The 13,897-nt window shown below is 40.5% G+C and overlaps 1 protein-coding gene across 2 annotated transcripts in view; it reads right to left on the bottom strand.

Annotated features, from left to right (window-relative positions):
* The window catches only part of DPP8 (dipeptidyl peptidase 8), a 352,338-nt gene that overhangs the window by 317,232 nt on the left and 21,209 nt on the right, over positions 1 to 13,897 (bottom strand). For both annotated transcript variants that reach the window (XM_053718538.1, XM_053718537.1), the window contains exon 4: positions 13,482 to 13,594. In XM_053718538.1, the coding sequence (XP_053574513.1) occupies positions 13,482 to 13,594 (113 nt within the window). The remainder of the gene's footprint in view (positions 1 to 13,481; positions 13,595 to 13,897) is intronic.

Below are 13,897 nucleotides of genomic sequence, written 5' to 3'. Positions count from 1 at the left end.
TGCATACCAAGTCCTGCGTGGCCATGCAGGCGCTATTAGAATCACTGATGCTCTCTCCTGTTTGATTCTGGCAATCAATCAAGGAAGCATCGGGAAGGGTGGAAACACATAAGCCATCCCGAAGGTCCAAGGTGCTGTTAAAGCATCTATCAGAACCGCTCCCGGATCCCTGGATCTGGACCCATAACGAGGAAGCTTGGCGTTCTGTCGAGACGCCATGAGATCTATCTCTGGTTTGCCCCAACGTCGAAGTATTTGGGCAAAGACCTCCGGATGAAGTTCCCACTCCCCCGGATGAAAAGTCTGACGACTTAAGAAATCCGCCTCCCAGTTCTCCACTCCCGGGATGTGGATTGCTGACAGGTGGCAAGAGTGAGACTCTGCCCAGCGAATTATCTTTGATACTTCCATCATTGCTAGGGAGCTTCTTGTCCCTCCCTGATGGTTGATGTAAGCTACAGTCGTGATGTTGTCCGACTGAAACCTGATGAACCCCCGAGTTGTTAACTGGGGCCAAGCCAGAAGGGCATTGAGAACTGCTCTCAATTCCAGAATGTTTATTGGTAGGAGACTCTCCTCCTGATTCCATTGTCCCTGAGCCTTCAGAGAATTCCAGACAGCGCCCCAACCTAGTAGGCTGGCGTCTGTTGTTACAATTGTCCAGTCCGGCCTGCTGAATGGCATCACCCTGGACAGATGTGGCCGAGAAAGCCACCATAGAAGAGAATTTCTGGTCTCTTGATCCAGATTCAGAGTAGGGGACAAGTCTGAGTAATCCCCATTCCACTGACTTAGCATGCACAATTGCAGCGGTCTGAGATGTAGGCGTGCAAAGGGTACTATGTCCATTGCTGCTACCATTAAGCCGATCACCTCCATGCATTGAGCTACTGACGGGTGTTGAATGGAATGAAGGACACGGCATGCATTTTGAAGCTTTGTTAACCTGTCTTCTGTCAGGTAAATCTTCATTTCTACAGAATCTATAAGAGTCCCCAAGAAGGGAACTCTTGTGAGTGGAAAGAGAGAACTCTTCTTTTCGTTCACCTTCCATCCATGCGACCTTAGAAATGCCAGTACTAACTCTGTATGAGACTTGGCAGTTTGAAAGCTTGAAGCTTGTATCAGAATGTCGTCTAGGTACGGAGCTACCGCAATTCCTCGCGGTCTTAGTACCGCCAGAAGAGCACCCAGAACCTTTGTGAAGATTCTCGGAGCCGTAGCCAATCCGAATGGAAGAGCTACAAACTGGTAATGCCTGTCTAGAAAGGCAAACCTTAGATACCGGTAATGATCTTTGTGAATCGGTATGTGAAGGTAAGCATCCTTTAAATCCACTGTGGTCATGTACTGACCCTTTTGGATCATGGGTAAAATTGTCCGAATAGTTTCCATTTTGAACGATGGAACTCTTAGGAATTTGTTTAGGATCTTTAAATCCAAGATTGGCCTGAAAGTTCCCTCTTTTTTGGGAACCACAAACAGATTTGAGTAAAACCCTTGTCCTTGTTCCGACCGCGGAACCGGATGGATCACTCCCATTAATAAAAGATCTTGTACGCAGCGTAGAAACGCCTCTTTCTTTATTTGGTTTGTTGACAACCTTGACAGATGAAATCTCCCTCTTGGGGGAGAGAATTTGAAGTCTAGAAGGTATCCCTGAGATATGATCTCTAACGCCCAGGGATCCTGGACATCTCTTGCCCAAGCCTGGGCGAAGAGAGAAAGTCTGCCCCCCACTAGATCCGTTCCCGGATCGGGGGCCCTCGATTCATGCTGTCTTAGGGGCAGCAGCAGGTTTCCTGGCCTGCTTGCCCTTGTTCCAGCACTGGTTAGGTCTCCAGCCTTGTCTGTAGCGAGCAACAGCTCCTTCCTGTTTTGGTGCAGAGGAAGTTGATGCTGCTCCTGCTTTGAAATTACGAAAGGAACGAAAATTAGACTGTCTAGCCTTAGGTTTGGCTCTGTCTTGAGGCAGGGCATGGCCTTTACCTCCTGTAATGTCAGCGATAATTTCTTTCAACCCGGGCCCGAATAAGGTCTGCCCTTTGAAAGGTATATTAAGCAATTTAAATTTAGAAGTAACGTCAGCTGACCAGGATTTTAGCCACAGTACTCTGCGTGCCTGAATGGCGAATCCGGAATTCTTAGCCGTAAGTTTAGTTAAATGTACTACGGCATCTGAAATAAATGAGTTAGCTAACTTAAGGGCTTTAAGCTTGTGTGTAATCTCATCTAATGGAGCTGATTCAAGTGTCTCTTCCAGAGACTCAAACCAAAATGCTGCTGCAGCCGTGACAGGCGCAATGCATGCAAGAGGTTGCAATATAAAACCTTGTTGAACAAACATTTTCTTAAGGTAACCCTCTAACTTTTTATCCATTGGATCTGAAAAGGCACAGCTATCCTCCACCGGGATAGTGGTACGCTTAGCTAAAGTAGAAACTGCTCCCTCCACCTTAGGGACCGTTTGCCATAAGTCCCGTGTGGTGGCGTCTATTGGAAACATCTTTCTAAATATCGGAGGGGGTGAGAACGGCACACCGGGTCTATCCCACTCCTTAGTAACAATTTCAGTAAGTCTCTTAGGTATAGGAAAAACGTCAGTACTCGCCGGTACCGCAAAATATTTATCCAACCTACACATTTTCTCTGGTATTGCAACTGTGTTACAATCATTCAGAGCCGCTAACACCTCCCCTAGTAATACACGGAGGTTTTCCAGCTTAAATTTAAAATTTGAAATATCTGAATCCAGTTTGTTTGGATCAGAACCGTCACCCGCAGAATGAAGCTCTCCGTCCTCATGTTCTGCAAATTGTGACGCAGTGTCTGACATGGCCCTAATATTATCAGCGCACTCTGTTCTCACCCCAGAGTGATCACGCTTACCTCTTAGTTCTGGTAATTTAGCCAAAACTTCAGTCATAACAGTAGCCATATCCTGTAATGTGATTTGTAATGGCCGCCCAGATGTACTCGGCGCTACAATATCACGCACCTCCCGAGCGGGAGATGCAGGTACTGACACGTGAGGCGAGTTAGTCGGCATAACTCTCCCCTCGTTGTTTGGTGAAATATGTTCAATTTGTACAGATTGACTTTTATTTAAAGTAGCATCAATACAGTTAGTACATAAATTTCTATTGGGCTCCACTTTGGCTTTAGCACATATAGCACAGATATCTTCCTCTGAATCAGACATGTTTAACACACTAGCAAATAAACTAGCAACTTGGAAATACTTTTCAAGTAATTTACTATAATATGAAAACGTACTGTGCCTATAAGAAGCACAGAAAAAGTTATGACAGTTGAAAATTAATAAACTGAAAAGTTATAGCATCAAATCTTTGTAAAAAAACACAATTTTAGCAAAGGATTGCTCCCATTAGCAAAGGATAACTAACCCTGATAGCCTCCCCCTCACACATAACAGTGAGAGAGATCAGTAAACTGTCATAAATTAAATAAAACGACTGCCAAGTGGAAAAAAATAGTGCCCAAAACATTTTTTCACCCAGTACCTCAGAAAATTAAACGATTTTACATGCCAGCAAAAAACGTTTAACATTAATAAATTGAGTGTTATTAAAAAGCCTGTTGCTAGTCCCTGCAAATTAGGCTAAAGTTTTATGCATACAGTATAATTCCAGTGAAGTGCCATTCCCCAGAATACTGAAGTGTAAAATATACATACATGACAGCCTGATACCAGTTGCTGCTACTGCATTTAAGGCTGAGTTTACATTATATCGGTATGGCAGAATTTTCTCATCAATTCCATTGTCAGAAAATAATAAGCTGCTACATACCTCTTTGCAGATTAATCTGCCCGCTGTCCCCTGATCTGAAGTTTACCTCTCCTCAGATGGCCGAGAAACAGCAATATGATCTTAACTACTCCGGCTAAAATCATAGAAAAACTCAGGTAGATTCTTCTTCAAATTCTACCAGAGAAGGAATAACACACTCCGGTGCTATTATAAAATAACAAACTTTTGATTGAAGGTATGAAACTAAATATAATCACCACAGTCCTCTCACACATCCTATCTATTCGTTGGGTGCAAGAGAATGACTGGTAATGGCAGTTAGGGGAGGAGCTATATAGCAGCTCTGCTGGGTGAATCCTCTTGCACTTCCTGTTGGGGAGGAGTTATTATCCCATAAGTAATGGATGATCCGTGGACTGGATACACTTAACAAGAGAAATCAAGCGTTCAATCTCCAAGCCGTCAGCTGGAGGGAAACCAGATTCGGATGTTCGAATGGACCTTGAACAAGAAGGTCCTGTCTCAAAGGTAGCTTCCATGGTGGAGCCGATGACATATTCACCAGGTCTGCATACCAAGTCCTGCGTGGCCACGCAGGAGCTATCAAGATCACCGAAGCCCTCTCCTGAATGATCCTGGCTACCAGCCTGGGAATGAGAGGAAACAGTGGGAATACATAAGCTAGGTTGAAGGTCCAAGGTGCTACTAGTGCATCTACTAGAGTCGCCTTTGGATCCCTGGATCTGGACCCGTAGCAAGGAACCTTGAAGTTCTGACGAGACGCCATCAGATCCATGTCTGGAATGCCCCATAATTGAGTTATTTGGGCAAAGATTTCCGGATGGAGTTCCCACTCCCCCGGATGGAATGTCTGACGACTCAGAAAATCCGCTTCCCAATTTTCCACTCCTGGGATATGGATTGCAGACAAGTGGCAGGAGTGATCCTCCGCCCATTGAATTATTTTGGTCACTTCTTCCATCGCCAGGGAACTCCTTGTTCCCCCCTGATGATTGATATATGCAACAGTCGTCATGTTGTCTGATTGAAACCTTATGAATTTGGCCTTTGCTAGTTGAGGCCAAGCTTTGAGAGCATTGAATATCGCTCTCAGTTCCAGAATGTTTATCGGGAGAAGAGATTCTTCCCGAGACCATAGACCCTGAGCTTTCAGGGGTTCCCAGACCGCGCCCCAGCCCACCAGGCTGGCGTCGGTCGTGACAATGACCCACTCTGGTCTGCGGAAGCTCATTCCCTGTGACAGATTGTCCAGGGTCAGCCACCAACGGAGTGAATCTCTGGTCTTTTGATCTACTTGAATCGTCGGAGACAAGTCTGTATAATCCCCATTCCACTGTCTGAGCATGCACAGTTGTAATGGTCTTAGATGAATTCGTGCAAAAGGAACTATGTCCATTGCTGCAACCATCAATCCTATTACTTCCATGCACTGCGCTATGGAAGGACGAAGAACAGAATGAAGTACTTGACAAGAGCTTAGAATTTTTGATTTTCTGACCTCTGTCAGAAAAATCCTCATTTCTAAGGAATCTATTATTGTTCCCAAGAAGGGAACTCTTGTTGACGGGGACCGAGAACTTTTTTCTTTGTTCACCTTCCATCCGTGAGATCTGAGAAAGGCTAGGACGATGTCCGTATGAGCCTTTGCTTTTGACAGAGACAACGCTTTAATCAGGATGTCGTCCAAGTAAGGTACTACTGCAATGCCCCTTGGTCTTAGAACCGCTAGAAGGGACCCTAGTACCTTTGTGAAAATCCTTGGAGCAGTGGCTAATCCGAATGGAAGTGCCACAAACTGGTAATGCTTGTCCAGAAAAGCGAACCTTAGGAACTGATGATGTTCCTTGTGGATAGGAATATGTAGGTACGCATCCTTTAAATCCACGGTAGTCATAAATTGATTTTCCTGGATAGTAGGTAGGATCGTTCGAATAGTTTCCATCTTGAACGATGGAACCTTGAGAAATTTGTTTAGGATCTTGAGATCCAAAATTGGTCTGAATGTTCCCTCTTTTTTGGGAACTATGAACAGGTTGGAATAAAAACCCATCCCTTGTTCTCTTATTGGAACTGGATGAATCACTCCCATTTTTAACAGGTCTTCTACACAATGTAAGAATGCCTGTCTTTTTATTTGGTTTGAAGATAATTGAGACCTGTGGAACCTTCCCCTTGGGGGTAGTTCCTTGAATTCCAGGAGATAACCTTGAGAAACTATTTCTAGCGCCCAAGGATCCTGAACATCTCTTGCCCAAGCCTGAGCAAAGAGAGAAAGTCTGCCCCCCACCAGATCCGGTACCGGATCGGGGGCCATCCCTTCATGCTGTTTTGGTAGCAGTGGTAGACAAAACCTCCCTCATGGCCCCTTCAGATTGGTGTGAGGGTATGACAGAACAATTATCATCAGCGTCCTCTTGCTCTTCAGTGTTTAAAACAGAGCAATCGCGCTTTCTCTGATAAGTAGGCATTTTGGATAAAATATTTGCTATAGAGTTATCCATTACAGCCGTTAATTGTTGCATGGTAATAAGAATTGGCGCACTAGATGTACTAGGGGCCTCCTGTGTGGGCAAAACTGGTGTAGACACAGAAGGGGATGATGTAGTATCATGTTTACTCCCCTCATTTGAGGAATCATCTTGGGCAATATCATTATCTGTGGCATTACTGTCCTTACTTTGTTTGGACACTATGGCACAATTATCACATAAATTTAAATGGGGAGACACCTTGGCTTTCATACATATAGAACATAGCTTATCTGATGGTACAGACATGTTAAACAGGCTTAAACTTGTCAACAAAGCACAAAAAACGTTTTAAAATAAAACCGTTACTGTCACTTTAAATTTCAAACTGAAAACACTTTATTACTGAATATGTGAAAAAGTATGAAGGAATTGTTCAAAATTCACCAAAATTTCACCACAGTGTCTTAAAGCATTAAAAGTATTGCACACCAAATTTCAGAGCTTTAACCCTTAAATTAACGGAACCGGAGCCGTTTTTACATTTAACCCCTATACAGTCCCAGCTATATGCTTTGCTGAGACCCAACCAAGCCCAGAGGGGAATACGATACCAAATGATGCCTTCTATAAGCTTTTTCAGTGATTCTTAGCTCCTCACACATGCATCTGCATGCCTTGCTCTCCAAAAACAACTGCGCATTAGTGGCGCGAAAATGAGGCTCTGTCTATAACTAGAAAAGGCCCCCATCTGAAAAAGGTGTCCAACACAGTGCCTGCCGTTTTTCTAAACAATCCCCAAGATTATAATAACCATTAATAGTTAGAATCTGCATAATATGCCTAGTAAAGCAATCGTTTTAGCCCAGAAAAATGTCTACCAGTTTTTTAAGCCCTTTTGAAGCCCTTTATTCTTTTATTTAACTAAGAAAATGGCTTACCGGTCCCCATGAGGGGAAATGACAGCCTTCCAGCATTACATGGTCTTGTTAGAAATATGGCCAGTCATACCTTAAGCAGAAAAGTCTGCTAACTGTTTCCCCCAACTGAAGTTACTTCATCTCAACAGTCCTGTGTGGAAACAGCAATCGATTTTAGTAACTTCTGCTAAAATCATCTTCCTCTTACAAACAGAAATCTTCATCTTTTTTCTGTTTCAGAGTAAATAGTACATACCAGCACTATTTTAAAATAACAAACACTTGATAGAAGAATAAAAACTAAATTTAAACACCAAAAAACTCTTAACCATCTCCGTGGAGATGTTGCCTGTGCAACGGCAAAGAGAATGACTGGGGTGGGCGGAGCCTAGGAGGGATCATGTGACCAGCTTTGCTGGGACTCTGCCATTTCCTGTTGGGGAAGAGAATATCCCACAAGTAAGGATGACGCCGTGGACCGGACACACCTATGTTGGAGAAAGACATGGTGGAGGTGGTACATCAAATTAGAAAAGATATCAGTCAGTCAATGAATCTGATTAGTAACAGCAAATGTGGATAATCTATTTACCAGTATTGAGTATAATTTAGTTTTACAAGAAGTTAAATGCTTTTTTAGATAGGGTGAAAAGCACATGATGAATCCATTTAAAAAAATCCTGGACTTTGTATAAAGATATCATTTCTTTATCTCAAACAAGAAATTCTACTGGGAAGTGATACAAACAACTATAAGGACAGCATATGCCCCAACATATGCTATCTTACTTTGAGTGCGGTGGGAAAAGAATATGGTGTTCTCAGAGGGGAAGTGGCCTGTATCCCATTATGGTTGAAATACATCAATAACAGGTTCTTCATATGGGAGAGAACAAGAGAAGATTTTTTTTTTAAATTTCTTTAAAGGGACAGTATACTATAAAATTGCTTTTCCCTTAATCTGTTTCAAATTACTTTTTTACCAGTTACAGAGTATAAAATGTATGCATATTGCTTTTTTAAGGCTTATTTCTGTATATAAATTAGCTGATTTTGTGTTTTGAAGCCACAACCAAAAAAAAATGGGTTGAGCTTGTAGATAATCCGAGCTTTATCACAATGTGTACATATACCTGCTTCTTTATCTTATATCTGTCCATAAACCAATCACCAATACTTGGAGAGAACAATGGAAAATTAACATATTATTACCTTATCTCTTCTATAACTCACTGGGAGTGTAATTTCTTCTACTGGCTGTGTTAACACAGCTTGGCCTTAAGACCAAAAACTTTCAGGAAGGGTGGAGATACCGCAGGCTAAATAAACTATTTCAAATGCCAATATAAGGGTAATGGAAATACTTGTAAAAAATGTAATACACTCCAGCAGGTAAAGTGGATCATTGGGGAAAAATTGAAGGAGAGAACATTTTTGAGTAAACTGTCCGTTTAACAAGAATGACATTAAAGTGAATGTCAAGTTTGATTAATCCCGGTGTTTAAAAACCCTATTAAAAACAGGGGCACTTTCATTCATCAAACTTTACATTTCACTTGTTTTGTTAAAATACCTTTTTATCTTGAAAGCCGCTCCAGCGCTTCCCCTACCCGTCGCAAGCCTCTTCATATGTCAAAAATGACTAATCCGGCTTCCTCCAATCACGGTGTTGCCCCCCTGGGATGATGTATTCGTCATTGCTGACGTATGAAGTGGCGAGCAGCAGGAGGGGGAATCGCTGGAGCGGCTTTCAAGAATAAAAGGTAAGTATTTTAACAAAACAAGTGAAATGTAAAGTTTGATGAATGAAAGTGCCCCTGTTTTTAATAGGATTTTTAAAAAACGGGCACTGATTCATCAAAATTGACATTCACTTTAACTATAAACTACCATATGAGCCAAAATAAGGTGACTTTCTTAGATTTGAGAATGTACAAATAACTGGATGGAAAAATATCAAATGCCACTAACAGCATCCTCCAAAATTCAAATATACATGAGTCTGGAACCAATAGCGGTGTTAGGTCTAGAGTCTGTAGCAGAATGTGTATGGTTACTTTGTGTCCTATATCCTATTTCTATGTCCTCATTTCTAACAAAAAGTCTCTAGCAATAGAGAGCTGGAGGCCTAAATCAATAAGTCCAAGTACAATCAAATAGTCCAAGAACAATGTTGCCACCAGCACCTTAAAGGGATACTAACCCCACATTTTTTCTTTCATGATTCAGATAGAGCATGCAATTTTAAGCAACTTTCTAATTTACTCCTATTATCAATTTTTCTTTGTTCTCATGTTATCTTGATTTGAAAAAGCAGTAATAAAAGGTTAGGAGCCGGCCCATTTTTAGTTCAGCACCTTGGTAGAGCTTGCTGATTGGTTTGCTACATTTAGCAACAAATCAGCAAGTGCTACCCAGGTGCTGAACAAAAAATGGTCCGGCTCTAAAGCTTACATTACTGTTTTTTCAAATCAAGATAGCATGAGAACAAAGACAAATTTATAATAGGAGTAAATAAGAAAGGTGCTTAAAATCTCATGCTCCATCTGATTCATGAAAGAAAGAAATTTCGGTTTAGTATCCCTTTAAGCTGCTGAGTGCTGTATAGTTTGTTCTGCCCAGTTTTAAGAATGTTGTAATAAAAGCATTAACTGTTAAACTTGGAGTCCTAGTTCATTATTGCCCATTTTTTCGGTTAAATTATTGTAATAAAAAACACAAAGTACTATAAAGTGTATCTTTTTGGTCAGTTTCTTTACTGATAAAGTATTTGAGTAGATACACAGCACCTTTTTCCACAATAAAATATTAAAAAAAGAGGTAACATTGCCTATATGAGTTATGGGGCTTGTTAATACAATAGAGAAACAATTTACCACTGGTAAAAAGTAACAGTATCACTTGTCCCTTAAGCACAAACAACAGGGAAGATAGTGGCTCTATTAGAGTCGATGTCTCACTCAGACAGAAAAGCAATTTAAAGGGACAGTATACACTCATTTTCATATAACTGCATGTAATAGACACTACTATAAAGAATAAGATGCACAGATACTGATATAAAAATCCAGAATAAAACTGTTTAAAAACTTACTTAGAAGCTCTCAGTTTAGCTCTGTTGAAAAGGTAGCTGGAAAGCCCACTGCAAGTGGGAAATAAGACAGCCCCCCTCCCCCTTCTTTTGCATATGAAAAGACCCTTTACACAAACAGGAGCAAGCTGGAGAAGGTAGCTGACGGTATTCAAATAAAACTTTGGGGCTTGGTTAGGAGTCTGAAAATCAGAGCAATGTTATTTAAAAAATAAGCAAAATTATACATTTAAAAAAAAAACTTTATGGGCAATATAAATAGATCATCTACAAAACATTTATGCAAAGAAAAAAATTAGTGTATAATGTCCCTTTTAATGGCTGATGCTGGAAACCACCATTTTGCAGTGGTCATCTGCATCTTACAAAGACCCCAACTTAAAAGGGCAGACTGATGCGTGGGTTCCTTGCCACATTACTAATGAGGAAGTGCTTTTTCTCCTGGGCACTTACTCATTCCCGAGAGCTCCTTACTGCTGTTTTTAGTTTAAAAAGTTAAGCTCTTCTGATTATACTCATGATTCAAGTCTAAAACTGAAAGTGTATTGACATCCTGAAACATAAATAGGCATGGTTCAATAGGAGAGGCCTGGACTGGCATAATCTCATACAGATTTTGTTTGGCAGTAGGATGAAGATTTGCCCCTGGCACAGCCCGTCATCTGCATTTCCTGTTTTGGGAACATAAGGTATCTCTGTTTTCTGAAAAGGTTGAAGACAGCCATAAACAATTCTTTAAACGTCTGTCTTATTATTTTGTTATAAAAATATAGTTTCCCTCTGGATAGATTAGTTATCAGAGACTCAAGGTGTTAACCAAACAGAAAATTAGCTTCAATGATCATTGACAAGTATTCATTATTAAAGGGATACTGAACCCATATTTTTTCTTTTATTATTCAGATAGAGCATGCAATTTTTAGCAACTTTCTTATTTACTCCTATTTTCATTTTTTAGGATAATAGGAGTAAATTAGAAAGTCTCTTAAAATTCCATGCTCTATCTGAATCATGAAAGAAAAATGTGGCTTCAGTATCCCTTTAAGCAAGCATCTTGTACACAATTCTTCAACAAAACTGCTGTTTCTAGCAACATGGTCTATTCCAGTCCATTAGAACAGAGGATGACTAAAAAAAATTCCAGCATGAGTGCCGGTGCCACACTATTTTTTAAAGCAGTAAGAAATGTTTTTGAATAGAAATGTTTGCAGAAAAAGGGGTGAGGACTAGACATGATATAAGGAAGAGACGTGGTTTTCTGGAGCCAAGGATTTGCCAAGCCATGCATAAAAGGTCATGATTTGCATGGGTTTTGGTGCTTTTCACATTTGAGGCCTTTCAAATCCATTGGAAAATCCATTTATCACTTGGCTTGAATTTTCAATAGTTTTTGGACTCTTCCATTTCAGCAACTTTAACTTCATCAAAACAGATTCAGAACACTTTTTCAAACAACCTATCTTGGCCGTTTACGATATTGTTTTCAAAGTTAAAGACTTGCTCATGGGTGCCGCCTCCTTTAGCCCAGAACAGAACTTTCCTGTATTATATCAGTCTGTCCCCATACTTAAAGGGACAGTCAACACCAGAATTTTTGTTGTTTTAAAAGATACATAATCCCTTTATTACCCATTCCCCAGTTTTGCATAACCAACACAGTTATATTACTATACTTTTTACCTCTGTGATTACCTTGTGTCTAAGCATCTTCTGACAGCCCCCTGATCACATGACTGTAACTATTTATTATCTATTAACTTTCACTTTAGCCAATTAGTGCAGTGTCTGCCACAAGCCACGGGCGTGATCACAATGTTATCTATATGGTTTACATGAACTAGCTCTCCCCTGTTGTAAAAAGCAAATAAAAAAGCATGTGATAGAGGCGGCCTTCAATGGCTTAGAAATTATCATATGAGCCTTCCTCTGTTTAGCTTTCAACTAAGAATACCAAGAAAACAAAGCAAAAAAAAGTAAATTAAAAAGTTGTTTAAAATGATATGCCCTATTTGAAACATTGAAGTTTTTTTTGGACTTGACTATCCCTTTAAAGTGAATGTAAAGTTAACACGCAATCTTAACGGCATTCTTTAACCATGATTAGTTGTTTGAAGAATCGGCATCTGTCAATCAATTAGACAGTATGGCGGATGGGAGAGCTGCGCTTATCGGCGGTGCAGTTAAAAGATAAAAATTTAAGAAAATAAATAAATTTAAACAATTTCATGAATTAAATTTATGCTAATTTTTAAAAGTCTATAGAATGCCGTTAAGATGGTGTGTTAACTCTACATTCACTTTAAAGTGAAGGTCAACTTTGATGAATTAGTGCCCGGTTTTTAATAATCCTATTAAAAACAAGGGCACTTTAATTCATCAAAATTGACATTTCACTGTTTTTTTTCAAAAACGTACCTTTTAATCCTGGCAGCCACTCCAGCACTTCCTCCGCCCATCGCAAGCCGTCTTCGCAGGTCCAAAATGACGAATCCGGAGGAAGCCGGATTTGTCATTTCTGACGTCTGCAGAGGCATCCGACGTCTGCAGACGTTTCCAAACGCCCGGGGGAAATCGATGGAGCGGCTGCCAGGATTAAAAGTTACGTTTTTGAAGAAAACGAGTGAAATGTCAATTTTGATTAATTAAAGTGCCCTTGTTTAACTGGGCACTAATTCATCAAAATTGAACTTCACTTTAAGGACAGTCCAGCCCCAAAATAGCAGGAGAATTCTTCTGAACAAAGGATTTTTGAAGATAACTCTAGACATACAATTCAGCCAATAGGGGGCAACCAGACGTGGACTCCCAGCTTAGTGTGCCTCGAGGGGTATAACTGCACCTCTACTAACAAGGCTCATATAGGCTGAAACGTACGTCTAGGGTTGGCTGTAACAATGCTTTTTTCAGAATAGAATTGCTTGGTATTTCGTGGCTGGACTATCCTTATGGATAGGGTCAGTGATATACTACAGGAAAGTTTTCTGTGAAAGGCATATCTGGTCTAAAGGAGGCAGCACCCTGGGCGGGTATCATCCCATATGGCAGACTATTTAGTCCCGTCTTTTCCTAGTTTAGTACCTCTTTCCAGTAATATATATAAATATATATATCTCTTTACACATCTCTCTCTCTTTATATATAGAGAAAGATAAATAGACACCCACACACCATTATTGAGTTTAGGAGATCACAATAACAAATAGCTCACCTGGAATGTATCAAGAAGAGGCTTCCAAGAAAGCATAAGTACTGCTCCTCGTTTAACATTCTTAGGAATTTCAGAATAGAACAAGGTATTTTCTCGATTTTCTCCTGACATTGCTGCAGGAAAAACAAGAAGGTGATTACATAAACAAGACAGAATGAAACAGATCAGACATGAATAGTCACCGTCTACATAACACAGGACACGAGGGCCAACATGGAAGAAAACATAATTTATGCTTACCTGATAAATTTATTTCTCTTGTAGTGTATCCAGTCCACGGATCATCCATTACTTATGGGATATTAACTCCTCCCCAACAGGAAGTGCAAGAGGATTCACCCAGCAGAGATGCTATATAGCTCCTCCCCTAACTGCCATTACCAGTCATTCGACCGAAAACATGCAGAGAAAGGAAA

The sequence above is a fragment of the Bombina bombina genome, chromosome 6 (assembly GCF_027579735.1).
Source record: "Bombina bombina isolate aBomBom1 chromosome 6, aBomBom1.pri, whole genome shotgun sequence".
Taxonomy (NCBI): Eukaryota; Metazoa; Chordata; class Amphibia; order Anura; family Bombinatoridae; genus Bombina; species Bombina bombina.
The sequence above is the reverse complement of the archived record's forward strand: the minus strand, read 5'-3'. Positions and strand labels throughout refer to the sequence as shown.